A 13,753-nucleotide genomic window follows, 5' to 3' on the forward strand; every position below is an offset into this window, starting at 1 on the left:
AATTATCCATGCCGTTGTCTCAAGTTAATCCAATATATTTTTATTTTAATATTTAATAAAAATATCATTCAATTTATCATTAAAATCTATTTTAAATATTTTTTTTGTTGTGTTTTAATTTTTTTTAACGCGTAACACGGGGCAATGTACTAGTAATGTATAAGTGAAACAGATTTTTATGTTGTGTATAAACAAACCGTAGAAAGGAAGGTCAAGTATGCGAAGCATGAGTGACCTCCATTTCTATGCATTCTCATATCAGAATTAAGTCCGAGCCTCTGTGTTTCATGAATGCAATCACCAAGAAAATGAGGGTAAGCATATACCTGAATTGGATTAGATCATCTCTTATCGTGTAAAATCATCGTTAACAAGCAACAATAAGATGGTACAGGTAATCAAATTTTCTACGAGGCAAGAAAAGTGAAGCTATCCTATTAGGGCAGATGGCTGTAAGAACATCAGTCAGGCCATGGTTCAAGGTTTGATTGAGTAAAACACAAATGATATAGAAACAAAATTGCAATATCAAATGCCTGATTTATGGAAATCCTGAAACAAAGAACACAATAAAACAATACGAAATGTGGAGTGATTGTGATTTAAAATGTAGAAGAGTTTACAACTGATGAATGATTCAGTTTTTCCCTGTAAAATTTCAATATCTGGGTAGACTCAGCATGATGGTCTATAAATATCCGCCGGAACTTATCTTCAGGTGTATTGAAGAATGCAAGGCTTCTGAAACTCTTCTCAACCAAGCCTTTAGAAACTAAAAATTGCAACACCAAAGCCCTTGGAATTAGCCTTTTCTCAAGGCTATATGATGAGCAAGTTGGATTTTTGGCAAGATAGGACGACTCCCACCCTAATTTGTTGACAAAAAGATCCATTGATGCTGCGATCTTCTCTGCAGATTTGCGCATAAACATTGGAAATTTTACAAATGCTGTAAGAATTTCTTCTTCAGACAAACCCCATCTCCTATACACGGTAAGCTTCTTTTCCCAAGTGGATCCGCTCATGGACCTCAGCACTGTGATTGCAGAAACAAATTGACTCTTGGAAGGATGAAATCCCATTAGAGTCACTTCCTCTATAAGCTTTTTAAAATTCAACAGATTTGAAATCATAATAGAAGGCTGGCAACGAATTAGCAGAGCAATATTCTTTTTAGGGACTCCATTGTCTTGTAAAACATCAACAATACGTGCCATGTTTTCAACATTACTATTTAGAATACGAGGGGAGCGCATGATTACTATGATGACCACGGCATCAGATTGGAGCAAGTTTTCAAGGAAATCAAAAGCAGGGACTAACTTGTTTTCTAAGCTGTACATCAAAACCCATGGGTAGGATGATATGATTTTGATAACATCATGGCTGGAAAAACCTTTAGATTGGAAAAACTCAAGCTTGGGCAAAAGTGTTGTGTTAGGTCTAGACAAAAGCACCGGTGGCCGTCTCCTCACAAGGTTCAAAATTTGGGATTTTGAGAAACCATAGTTCTTGAAAACGGCAAGAACAGAATCAGGCTTATCTGGGGTTTCAAAATGAACCTGTTTAGAAACTTCTAAAGCAGATTTTAGAGAGAACCCACATTTGTTCATAAGGTATGAGACTGTAAAGGAATGTTCTTTTATATCATCATCTGTATTCACTGATGAGATGTATCTGAGACATGATAATATTGAAGGGTTTTCAAGAAAAGAATGAACTGATGAAGCTCTAACAGAAGACCCTATCACTATACTTTTGCAGGGTAATCTAAACATTAGAAATTGAAACGTGAGAAAGTCGCTGTAGCAGTAGTGAATAAAATGCTACTTACCATTCCATTGAAGCAACTCTTAAACCCTAACAGTGGAGCAGAGCAGAGAAGATTGGGCATAGGGGAGGAGAATAGACGAACCCTGACCAAGAACAAGTTTGGGTCTATTTTTGCACTTCTTCTAACGTTTCGAGACAAGAAGCCCTATTCAAAAGTTTGTGTTGATAGCCTGGCCTTTACAGCCTTCAGGTTATTGGGCTTTGATCTTCATGAATCATGAAGAAATTAGAAAATTATAAGCCCAATAATTAGAAAAGATCAAAGCTGCTTAGGCACTTTTTATTTTGTCAGTGGTTGGGGCTATCAGTGTGATCATCACAAGGATAACTGGACTCGCTGGGGCTATCACTATGATTATCACAGGATAATTAAACTGGTCGGGGCTATAACTCAAATGGTCCAAACACATTATTTATGGATAGATCAATTAAATATAATATTTTAAAAAGAATCGGTTAAATATGAATGATTTATAAGTGAATTAGTTTATAAATACAAGTTTTGAAATTAACTTGTAAAAACAAATCACTCATGAGTGGACTAATTAAATATAATATTTTGAAAAAATTGATAAAAATAAACCATTCATAATTGAACCAATCAAAAAATATAAATTTTAAAAGAGATCAATAATCTTTGAAATTCATCTAATATCAATATTGAAAACATAAAAATAGTTAAGCAATCAATATTTATTAAGTTATCTCGTATTAAGAATTAACTCGTATAATTAGTGTCAATCAATATTCATTCATTGAATATTCTCATATTGTTAATATTATACATTCATATTCATAATGCAAAATTCAAGATTTACTTGAAAAAATAGTTTTTTTAAAAAGTATCATACATAATTGATTAATAAATAATAAGGTAATCATGCATGACATCAATAAATCAAATTATCAATCATGCAAATTAATGGTGGACCAATCATTCAAATATCAACTCAGCAAACAAACATTGGGATCATCGTTCATCCAAGATAATACTAAAAAAATCAAATCACAATCTCTTCCTCTCAGTTTAGAGGACATTGACAATCCTTATTTTCCCCTCAAAATTCTTGTGTCTCAAACCCCTAGGATGTGGCATGCTTTGGTGCGCTGCAAATATTTTATTTAATTAAAAATCCATAGTATCAGCATAATTGTTTTAAATTACAAGTATAAATAAAATATAAATAAATAAAATCAAATTTGAAAATCACTGAAATGCCCATAGTCAAACTATGAAATTATCGAAATGCATCCCGTCAAAGCATGAAATTACTAAAATGCTCTTGGTAGTGCATTGTACTATTCACTTGGCGTGTGCGCCTCACGAACCGCGGCTGATGATGGTCCGACAACAATCCCGATGGGATGATGGCGCATTGAACAACCCACAGGAAGATCTCAATCTCATTTGTTCATTGATAGGGGTCCTATATCTAACGGCCAGCTAGAGAGGGAGATCGACGACGACGAAGGCTCGGGTGAATCAAGTAGTTCTCTATGTTGAAATGAGCTGGGCTCTGATTTAGCGCATCCTATCCTATATTCTTGAGCTTTCTTGCATTAGACAATTTAGGTTCGGATTGATTCGATTGAACAGTATATTTTGATGTTTTTAAATTGAATTGGGGTTTTTTTGGGGTAGTCATTAGTTATGGGTGAGCCTAGACCTTTTTTTTAAAAAAAAAAATGTTTAATATAAAGATGTTTTTAAAATAAATAAATTCAATTTAAATATGTTCCAAGAAGAATAACAATAATATATACTCTCTCTTTCTTTCGATTTTAATTTATAAATTGGTAAATCAATCTTTATATGATAAAAGAAATTTGAGTGATACATTTTCTTATAATATGTCTGATTTAGAGTTTGATTTTTTTTAGCTTTAAACTTCATTAATTTGGTTTAGGGTTTAGGGTTAGCCGAAATATGTGATTATTGATTAATATTTTGTTAATTATTTATTTATTCTTTGTTTGTAAGATTTGAAGTCAAAATCTTTTTATTTAAATGTATGATCTAATAGATTTAGTCTTATTTTAATTTGCTGGTTAGAACTAGCTGAAATATATGATTATCAATTAGTGTTTTGCTAATTATTTATTTATGAGATTTGAAAGAGAAATAATTAAGATAGATTTATTGTTTAATTAACTCATCTGTATATATGTGATCTTATATAGATTAATTGTGATCTTACATGGATTAATTTCATACCGTAAGTTTTAAAGTTTGATTTTTGACTATATTTGTATATACGTGATTTTATACAAAAAAAAAAAAATAGGTATAAGACTACATCCATGATAAGGTACAATCTAATGTAATCTTTAAACCATATTTAGACCAAATAATATATTTTATATTAGATATAATACATCTAGAGTGCTAATATTTTTTTAATCATAATCAGTCTTACCTTGAAAATTATGATAAAATCAAATCTTTTAATGATTCTGGACCAAATAATTAAATAACAACTCTCACTCTAACATCCTGCTGTGCTGCAGGTGCCCGATAACCTTTTTTATTTCAATGATCCAAATATAATGAACTTTGACACCTATTTGTATTTGTAATTATATTCAATTAGATAGGTCCTATTCAGCTTGAGGGATAGGAAAACGTCTAGCTTTTTAGGTGCATAGGTCATGAAGTGCTGAAACACAAGGTAGGAGTTTATGCATCCATTTTTTGGGATGACTAATGTCCTTTGCTGAGGTTGGCTTTGCAAAGCTTCTAACCTTGTTGAGACACAAGCAGGTCTTAGCACAACCCTTAATTAATGTCAGGTGGGATGAATCCTTGAAACTGACAATGGCTTAACATCTTTGCATCAGAAATCAAATCCGGCACTCATAGGATGAAGGTTACTGAAGTATCTTAAGCCATGGAAACTTTCCAAATCCTCCTATAATCTCTAAGTTAAACAAATTTTTATGTTTTGAATGCTTCGACTAGTATAAACAATCCGTAGGAAGGAAGATCTAATATGCGAAGCATGAGTGACCTCCACTTCCATGCAGTCTCAAATCAGAATGAAGTCCGAGCCTCTCTGTTTCATGAAAGCAATCACCAAGAAAATGAGGTCTTATCGTGTAAAATCATCGTTAACAAGCAACAATAAGATGGTACACGTGATCAAATTTTGTACGAGGCAAGAAAAGTGCATCTATCCTATTAGGGCAGACGGCTGTAAAAACATCAGCAAGGACAAGTTTCAGGGTTTGATTGAGGGAAACACAAATGATATAGAAACAAAATTGCAATATGAAATGCCAAATTTATGGAAATCCTGAAACAAAGAACAAAATAAGAAAACAATACAAAATGTAGAGTGACTGTGATTTAAAATGCAGAAGAGTTTACAACTGATGAAAGATTAAGTTTTTCCTCATAAAATCTCAATATCTGGGTAGATTCAGCATGGTGATCAATAAACATCTGCCGGAACTTATCTTCAGGTGTATTGAAGAATGCAAGGCTCCTGAAACTCTTCTCAAACAAGCCTTTAGAAACTAAAAATTGCAATACCAAAGCCCTTGGAATTAGCCTTTGCTCCAGGCTATATGATGAAAAGGTTGGATTTTTGGCAATATAGGAAGACTCCCAACCTAATTTGTTGACAAAAAGATCCATTGATCCAGCGATCTTCTCTACAGAAATGCGCATAAACATTGGAAATTTTACAAATGCTGTAAGAATTTCTTCTTCAGACAAACCCCACCTCCTATACACAGCAAACTTCTTTTCCCAAGTGGATCTGCTCAAGGACATCAGCACCATGATTGCGCAAACAAATTGACTCTTTGAAGGGCGAAATCCCATTAGAGCCACTTTCTGTATAAGCTTTTTAAAATTCTCCAGATTTGAAATCATAATAGAAGGCTTGGAACGGATTAGCAGAGCAATATTCTTTTTAGGGACTCCATTGTCTCGTAAAACATCGACAACACGTGCCATGTTTTCAACATTAATATATAGAATACCAGGATAACGCTTGATTGCTTTGATGACCGAGGCATCAGATTGGAGCAAGTTTTCAAGGAAATCAAAAGCAGGGACTAACTGGTTTTCTAAGCTACACATCAAAATCCTTGGGTAGGATGATATGATTTTGACATGGTCAGGGCTTGAAAAACCTTTAGATTGGAAAAACTCAAGCTTGGGCAAAAGTGTTGTGTTCGGTTTAGACAAAAGCACCGTTGGCCGTCTCGTCACAAGGTTCAAAATATGGGATTTTGAGAAGCCATAGTTCTTGAAAACGGCAAGAACAGTATCGGGCTTATCTGGGGTTTCAAAATGAACTCGTTTAGAAACTTCTAAAGCAGATTTTAGAGAAAACCCGCATTTGTTCATAAGGTATGAGACCGTAAAGGAATGTTCTTTTATATCATCTGTATTCACTGATGAAATGTGTCTGAGACATGATAATATTGAAGGGTTTTCAAGAAAAGAGTGAAGATCTTTATGAACTGATAAATTAACACTATTTGAACAGCCTAACACTAAGGTTTTGCTGAGAAATCTAAACATTGGGAATTGAAATTTGTGAAAGTACTATTAGAAGATAAAATGCTACTTACCTCTGCAACGTTTTTGAAGATCATTCAATTCATGCAACTCTCAATCCCTAACAGTAGGGTGGAACAGAGCAGCGGAGAATGGAGGAATCGTCACCAAGAACAAGTTTGGGTATCAGTTTTGGACTTCTTTGTTTGCTTTTAACGTTTTGTGGACTATAAGCCCTATTGAGTTGTTTGTACTGACAGTGGCCTTCACATCTTACTTTCACGTTATTGGGCTTTAGTGTTGATTCGATTTTAATTTCACTACTTAAAATTATTATTAGAGGTGGGTGTTACTGTTCACCAATTGGATTGCACTGTTACCATGCAACTATTTTTTTTTATTTCTATTTTTTTTATTTTTATATATTAAGATTCTAAACTTTATTTTTTTCTCATATTTCAGTGCTTAGATGCAAAGAAAAGTTCAATTTGATGCTCGAGTTTTTTCAAAATCTCAACTTGGTACCTAAAAGTTTTCAATTTTTGCATTTTGGTCTTTATAGTTTGCATTTTGGTACCTAAGCAGAGAAGCCATTGCTAAATTGCTCCACTCCCTCCCATTATGAAATTGTATCAGATAAAATAAGTATTGAAATTTAAAGCAATGCAAGCAGAGTATTTGCTTGCTAAATTTTGTATGGTTGAAGGAAATAGAAACGTTTCTGTCAACCTGGCTAAATTTTCAATGATCTCTCAGAATTTTAATAACACCAAACTATATGCTTTCCACTTTATGCTTTCATGAGATAATTAATATCACCAAACTATTGAGATAATTAATATCAGTTTTACACCCAAACAATTTCTTATATCAGTTTCACCATATTCCTCAATTAAAAACTTTTGTTAGAATCATTTAACAGAAAACAATAAGTTTTCTGTCAAGCTTTAAAAAAAAAAATGGGAATTTCAAAAACTATTTAGGGATAACATGGAGAAAAACTTGTACAGTTGAAGGGTATTTTTGAGGTTTTCCTTAAATAATTTCATCAGTTTCTAATTTATACACTGAACTCTGCATAAACTTGATATATAACAACAAAGAAATCATCACAATCTGATCAGTGCAAAACAAGTAAAGAAAACTATAGCCACAAATGATCAGTGCATGAGCATTGACAAGGAGCTGAAAAGATTAGAAATATAAGGTACAAGAAACAAGCATGCAGCCAAAGGAGACCACTCTGGTAACTAGATGAGTTTATTGCAATATCATTCTATATATGTAATTAATAATACACACCCAATTCCACTTCTTATGTACAGTCTACAGATTTACAAGAGAAAGACATGACATTCATATTTACTGGAACAAATCTCCTGGACTACGAAACCATACCATACAATACTAATTGACAGAAAACACCATAAAATACCCTTTAATGGCAACAACGCTGTCCTAACCTTCAGTGACTCCTCCATCCTTGGTCTTCAGCATTGCTTCTTCTTCTGATTTCTTTCTGGCTTCCTCCTTTGAAGCTTCAAGAGCTTCAACCAATCTCTTCAAACAAGTCTCCTCATCTTGTTCGTCAGACTTCGGCATCAAATTATCAGCAACATCAGCTGGGGACATCTTTGTCTCAACAAACAACTCTTCGATTTTCCCAAATAATTCATGCGATTCAATATCCAAATAATTCCTGGCTAGCACCTTGAATGCTTCAAAGCAGCAATATGACATTTCTATATGCTTATCCATCCTCCCCCTCCTAATCAAAGCAGGATCGAGTTTGTCCACGTAATTGGTAGTGAATACAATAATCCTTTCTCCACCACAAGCCGACCAAATTCCATCAATAACGTTCAAAAGCCCTGATAAAGTGACCTTACTGCCGCTTCCGCTTTCTTCTTCTGCCTCCCTTTTCATCTTGGAAATCGGATCCTTCTCTTTATCTCCTTCATCATTATCTTTCTCCTTCCTTTTCTTTCTCTGACCTGTAAGATCAAGCGAGCAATCAATATCCTCAATCACAATAATAGACTTTCCTTTTGTTTCAATGAGTAGCTTCCGCAGCTCGCTGTTGTCCTTTATAGTTGTCAACTCCAAATCATAAACATCATAATCCAATAAATTAGCCATAGCAGCAATCATAGATGATTTTCCAGTTCCGGGAGGCCCAAAAAGGAGATAACCACGCTTCCAGGCCTTCCCGATTTTTGCGTAATAGTCTTTCCCTTTGCTGAACTTGATTAGGTCCTTCTTGATCTCTTCTTTCTTCTCTGTGTCCATTGCCAAAGTATCGAATGTAGAAGGATGCTCAAACACTATATTGCCCCACTTGGTAGACTTCCACCCGTGCCAGTCCTTGCTAGGATTGTTTGTGTACAGCATCCTCTGTCTGTTCTTCACTGCAATTTCCTTTCCTTTTTTCAGAACATGTTCTACATAAGACTTGGTGATGATTTCCCGATAGTGTTTATGGAAAGTGAGCTTGTAATACCTCTTTTCTTCAGAGCCAGGAAACCAAGAAATGGATTTTGATTGGGGGGGAATTTTGCCTGATGCCCACCAGACCTTGACCCCGTCGAAAACATCGGTAACTTCTTCATAATCCTCCATGCTGAGGACTACAGATTGGCTGTCTTTGACAACATCAGCCTTGAGTCTCTTAGCATTCTCGGTAGAGCTGGTGCTGAGATAGTTTTGAATGGCGAAGAAGGCATCGCTACGCTTGAGGCGTTCACTTGTGAATTCATGGAAAGAAATTGTGACATAAGGGTTCACAAAATTAACCACCTTCCGAAAATTTCTTTCAGCATACCCACGAATTGTATAAGGAAAATAGTTAAAATATTTTTCAAACATGAAGAAAACAACCGCTAGACTAGATATGGTGGCGCTTAGCTCAGTCCACATTTTTCTAGGTATCAACCTGGTGTCTTGGCTTCGATCACAATATTGAAAGTAGTGCCATATTTATAGGCTAGTGAGGTTTTTTTTTTTTTCTTATCAAATTTTTTTTACTGAGGACCCGAAGACTTGACGATCAAGTTAGCCGACACGATAAATATTGCCCGCCTCAGTAATTCATGGAACTTATCGTTAGGATTTGTGGGAGTATCTTTATTTGTCTTTCTACCAACATAATATATATTTGTCCTTCGACACTTTACTTATTTAATCATCATAAAGCCAAGTTGTAACATCACTCTCCATGGAAGACGCAGGGTGGTTGGCTCGATCCAGCCTCCACTTTTGACCTCTGTATATCAAAGAATAAATTGGATAATTATATGGGATTCTTAATGGAAATGAAAGGGCCAATAGGCCAGGACAAAGAATTGGTTAACCCCAGTTACAGTTTGGAAAATACGAAATTAACACTACTTTAACTTTGATCGATGCATGTTGTTTGATTCACCCCAGCAAGTCTTTTTTTAGTTTTTACTGAATTTTAAGTCGACTAAGACTCTTAATCCAAAATAATTTATCATGGTTTTTTATTTTTTTATCCAAAAACATTGAATTTAATTCGTGTAACATGTACTGTGATTATATAAATATTATCTAATTATCAAATTAAAAAATATTATTATTCTACATATTTATTTAATCAAAACAAGTTTATAAATGCAATTAGTTTTATTAAATTAAAGTCATATAAACAAACCAAAATTACATTAGTTGTATACTTAATTAATATATTTCATGAACATTGAGTGAAATAATAACTTATTAGTTGCATGCAGTTTAACACCCACCAGGCTCAAATATCAACCTTTAAGTTGATTATTTATTTTGTTTTGATTTTGAATTTGTGTATTTTGACTCTTAATTTAGTAACAAACTTCCAATTACTTCAAAGTGACTCTTGATTTGGTCAATTTCAGTCTCATATTCATGCGTCTTTTCTAGTTTGATACTTGGTTTTGAATTTCTTCAGTCAAGTTTCTAATTGCCTATCAAACTTTAATATTTATGCAATTAAGCCACTGATTTGATCAAATTGACTCCTAAAAAGTGCAATTTGACCCTCAAACTTTAATTTCTTCTAATTAAAACCTAAATTGACCTTAAAAATCATTTTTGTTGAAAAACTACTTTTGAGAAGTTTTAAAAATCAATTATAAAAAATAATAATTTGAGCATTTATTTTAAAAATTTGAAATACTTTTGCAATGAATTTTACAACAAGTTTGTAAAATTCCAAAGAATTTTGGCATGCATTTCAAAAATACCAAAACAATTTTTTTAAATATATGAAATTATAAACTTATACGTAAGACATATTTCTGATATTAAATAAAAAAATAGTTTAGTTTTATTTTTATATTGATATTAGAACGGTTAGATTTTGAACATAATATAAGAACCTTTTTATTGGGGTGTATTTTTCTTTAACCTTAACCATACTAACAATTAGAAAACACAATATTTTCTTAGTTTATATCAAACAAATAAACAATACGGTTTACCTCAGGTAAAACATATTAAGGGTATTAATAACTTTTGGTTACGCAATCAATTCTCTTACTCCAACTCTAAAGTTAGTTAAAATTTATAATAATGAAAATATAAAATAATAATTTTTTTTTTCTATTGATAAAAGAAAAGTTCCCTGTCTTTTCCATCTACATCATTCTGACTATTCTAATTCAGAAATATAAGGGTCACGATGCCACACATAAGCGACATTGACTACGGAAACATCACTCTTCAAGGAAGATGCTGGGTGAGTGGCTCCAGCCTACTCTTTTGACCTCTGTATATCAAAGAATAAATTGTATAATTATACGGGAACCTCATTGGAAATGAAAAGGCCAATAGGCATAGGCCAAGACAAAGAATTGGCTAACCCCAGTTGCCATGTGGCAATACTTTATTAATATTGCTTCAACTTTGATGTTGCTGCCAAAACAATCATAAAGAAAGCTTATGCATAAAGTTCGATTCACCCCAGCAAGTCTTTTTTTAGTTTTTCCTGAATTTTAAGGACACCAAGACTCTGAATCCAAATTGGAAACGGAAACGACCATGATGTAATAGGGCCGATGTCATCGATCAAAGAGGAATGAAGGCAGGTTTAACGCATCGATTTTGCAAGAACTCTGATTAGTAGTAGTGCTGATATCTTCCTTATTATATTCCGAAGATAGCAAGAGGAATTGTTTTTTTTTCCTGATGGTGTAATGAGGAGCGTCATTGCTTCCATGACTAGCAGTATAAATAGGCAATTAGGCATTAGAAGTTTGCCAGGGAGTGAAAAGCAAACACTATATATATATATATTTTTTTGTCTATGAGAATGATAAGCAATGATTCACTAAAACTATGAAAGTTTTGTTCTATTTATGTAACAAAGTCAAAAGAGTAAGTTTCTTTGTATTGATTTAATATTAATAAAATTAATGTATTTTTTTAATAAAATTAACCATCATCATGCCGCTCCAACAAATTAAATAACAAAGATAGAAACACCATCATCATCTTTATCAGAACTGTCCAGTTTCTGTCCTGATGATCTCCAAGCTCTCGTGATCGAAATTCTTCAAGGGCTACCCACCTCCGAATCTGCCTATGTGCAAACATGTTTGCCAAAACTGGTTCTCTTTCATTTCTTCTGCCTATCTTTGTTCGCTGCTTGATAACCCACGATCTCAATAATCAACGCAAGCAAAACGCATCTGCACTTGTCATGAATTACTGGGGTGATGATGGACTACTTGTAAGAAAAATTGATACAAAATATGATTAATGGACACATTTAAATGAGATCTTTTCACAAGTTAGGCTAAGATTTTGCTGAGAATCGTTATCCGACATCAACATAAATGTTTAATATGTCTAAAATCATTTCTGAATGAATAAAAATTAATCTTAAATAAATTTTAATTGATGGAAATTCAAACAAAAAAAATATTGTATAAAAACCTTTGAATTAGTTTATACAGTGATACTTTGTGAAGTTAAAACTAGGTCCATGGAACACAAAAGTTTTTAGAGTGTATTTGATATTGTGGTGCTGAGTGCTTTTTAAAAGTAATTTTTGTTATAGTTTTGAAACCCAACCCGGTCAAGTGACCGGGTAACGGGTCAGATGGGTTGACCCGGGTCAACCCAATTTTTTTTTGGAAAAATCATATAGATTCTCTAACCAATAAGCTTAACAAGTTAATACCATCATTTTCCTGCAGTTTCTTTGTTGTCATTATCGATTGCCATCGTCGTTCACTGATGAAGAAAAAGTTATGGCAACTGTAATCAAATATATTCAGAGAGAGGTGGAAGGGGCATTTTCATTTGTTGCTTATGTGCTCATGGCAAGGAGCCTATGGTGAATCACGTGCAGCTGTACTTGCTTGGTTGGCAGAGCTCATGGGGTGGACCAGAAGTTGGGACCCTCTTGTTGAAACCAGGCTCTCGTGATTGTGATGGAGAATAAAACCTGAGAAGCGGAAGCTTTTGAGCCCTTGATTAGTCGCCCATTTTGACCCCCTGTTCTCCATCTACGTGCTTCCATGATCAAATTTCTCTGTTCTAATTCTCCTTACATTAGGTGATGACCAGCCACTGAGATGCAACTAATTCGTCGAATTGGGCCGCTGGTCGGAGAGGATCAATGACTTTATTTCAATAATTATCACTCAGGTAAAAAAAACAGAGAGTGAAAGAAGAAGATTCAAACCTTTTTTTTGCAGAGAAACAACAGTGATCAAGAGTCCAGACGTCTTCTACTCCTCTACTCCTCTGCTTCTCAGCTTTTGTTTTGTTAATTCAAATTGATTTTGTCTTTCATTAATTAGGTTTTCATCTGTCTTTAATTCTGCTTCGTACTTTTCCAACGTTCTAACCCTTTAAAAGGTAAAAACGACGCGGTTTAATAGTTGCTAATATATAAAAAAATAGATTGGATCTCATCCGGGTTTGACCGGGTGGACCGGGTCCCGGGTCGACCCGCCGGGTCGACCGGGCCAACTCCCAAGTGAGTTTTTACCTCCACCCGGACCGGTCCCAGGCCCGGGTCGGCCGGGTCCCGGGTCGACCCGTCGGGCCGGTTCGGGTTTTAAAACAGTGATTTTTTGCTTGAAAATATATTAAATTAATTTTTATTTTTTTTATTTCTGATATTAGTATATTAAAACTATCAAAAAATACTAAAAAAAATCAATTTAATATTTTTTCAAGAAAAAACACTTTTTAAAAGCACTTAAAACATAAGTCAACTCTCTCCCAAACACACCTTAAAAAAAACATAGATAAGAGACATGTCATCTCTTATATGAGATAACTCGATAAATATCAATTGCTTGACTATTTTTATGTCTTTATTATTGATATTAAATGAATTTTAAGGATTGTTGAACTATTTTAAAATGTATGTTTTCTTTATTAGTTTCACCCATGAGTAGT

At 33.9% G+C, this 13,753-nt stretch overlaps 3 protein-coding genes across 4 annotated transcripts; all 3 read right to left on the reverse strand.

Moving 5' to 3' along the window:
• Positions 1-509: 509 nt before the first annotated feature.
• LOC133699066 (transcription termination factor MTERF8, chloroplastic-like) lies at positions 510-2,003 on the reverse strand. Its single transcript, XM_062122197.1, has one exon. The coding sequence runs from the start codon at positions 1,776-1,778 to the stop codon at positions 603-605; it is 1,176 nt and encodes a 391-aa protein (XP_061978181.1). The 5' UTR covers positions 1,779-2,003; the 3' UTR covers positions 510-602.
• A 3,080-nt stretch (positions 2,004-5,083) lies between these two features.
• Positions 5,084-6,597, reverse strand: LOC133698718 (transcription termination factor MTERF8, chloroplastic-like). 2 transcript variants are annotated; one of them, XM_062121751.1, is made up of 2 exons: positions 6,418-6,597; positions 5,084-6,120 (listed from the first exon to the last, which is right to left on the reverse strand). In XM_062121751.1, the coding sequence occupies exon 2, from the start codon at positions 5,918-5,920 to the stop codon at positions 5,180-5,182; it is 741 nt and encodes a 246-aa protein (XP_061977735.1). In that variant the 5' UTR covers positions 5,921-6,120; positions 6,418-6,597; the 3' UTR covers positions 5,084-5,179. The 2 variants fall into 2 exon arrangements, with proteins under 2 accessions (XP_061977735.1, XP_061977733.1); XM_062121749.1 differs by having other exon boundaries at positions 5,084-6,597.
• Positions 6,598-7,587: 990 nt separating this feature from the next.
• On the reverse strand, positions 7,588-9,305 carry LOC133698689 (AAA-ATPase ASD, mitochondrial-like). The gene has a single exon (XM_062121710.1). The coding sequence runs from the start codon at positions 9,257-9,259 to the stop codon at positions 7,802-7,804; it is 1,458 nt and encodes a 485-aa protein (XP_061977694.1). The 5' UTR covers positions 9,260-9,305; the 3' UTR covers positions 7,588-7,801.
• Between the last annotated feature and the right edge of the window lie 4,448 nt (positions 9,306-13,753).

The sequence above is a fragment of the Populus nigra genome, chromosome 7, assembly GCF_951802175.1.
Source record: "Populus nigra chromosome 7, ddPopNigr1.1, whole genome shotgun sequence".
Lineage (NCBI taxonomy): Eukaryota > Viridiplantae > Streptophyta > Magnoliopsida > Malpighiales > Salicaceae > Populus > Populus nigra.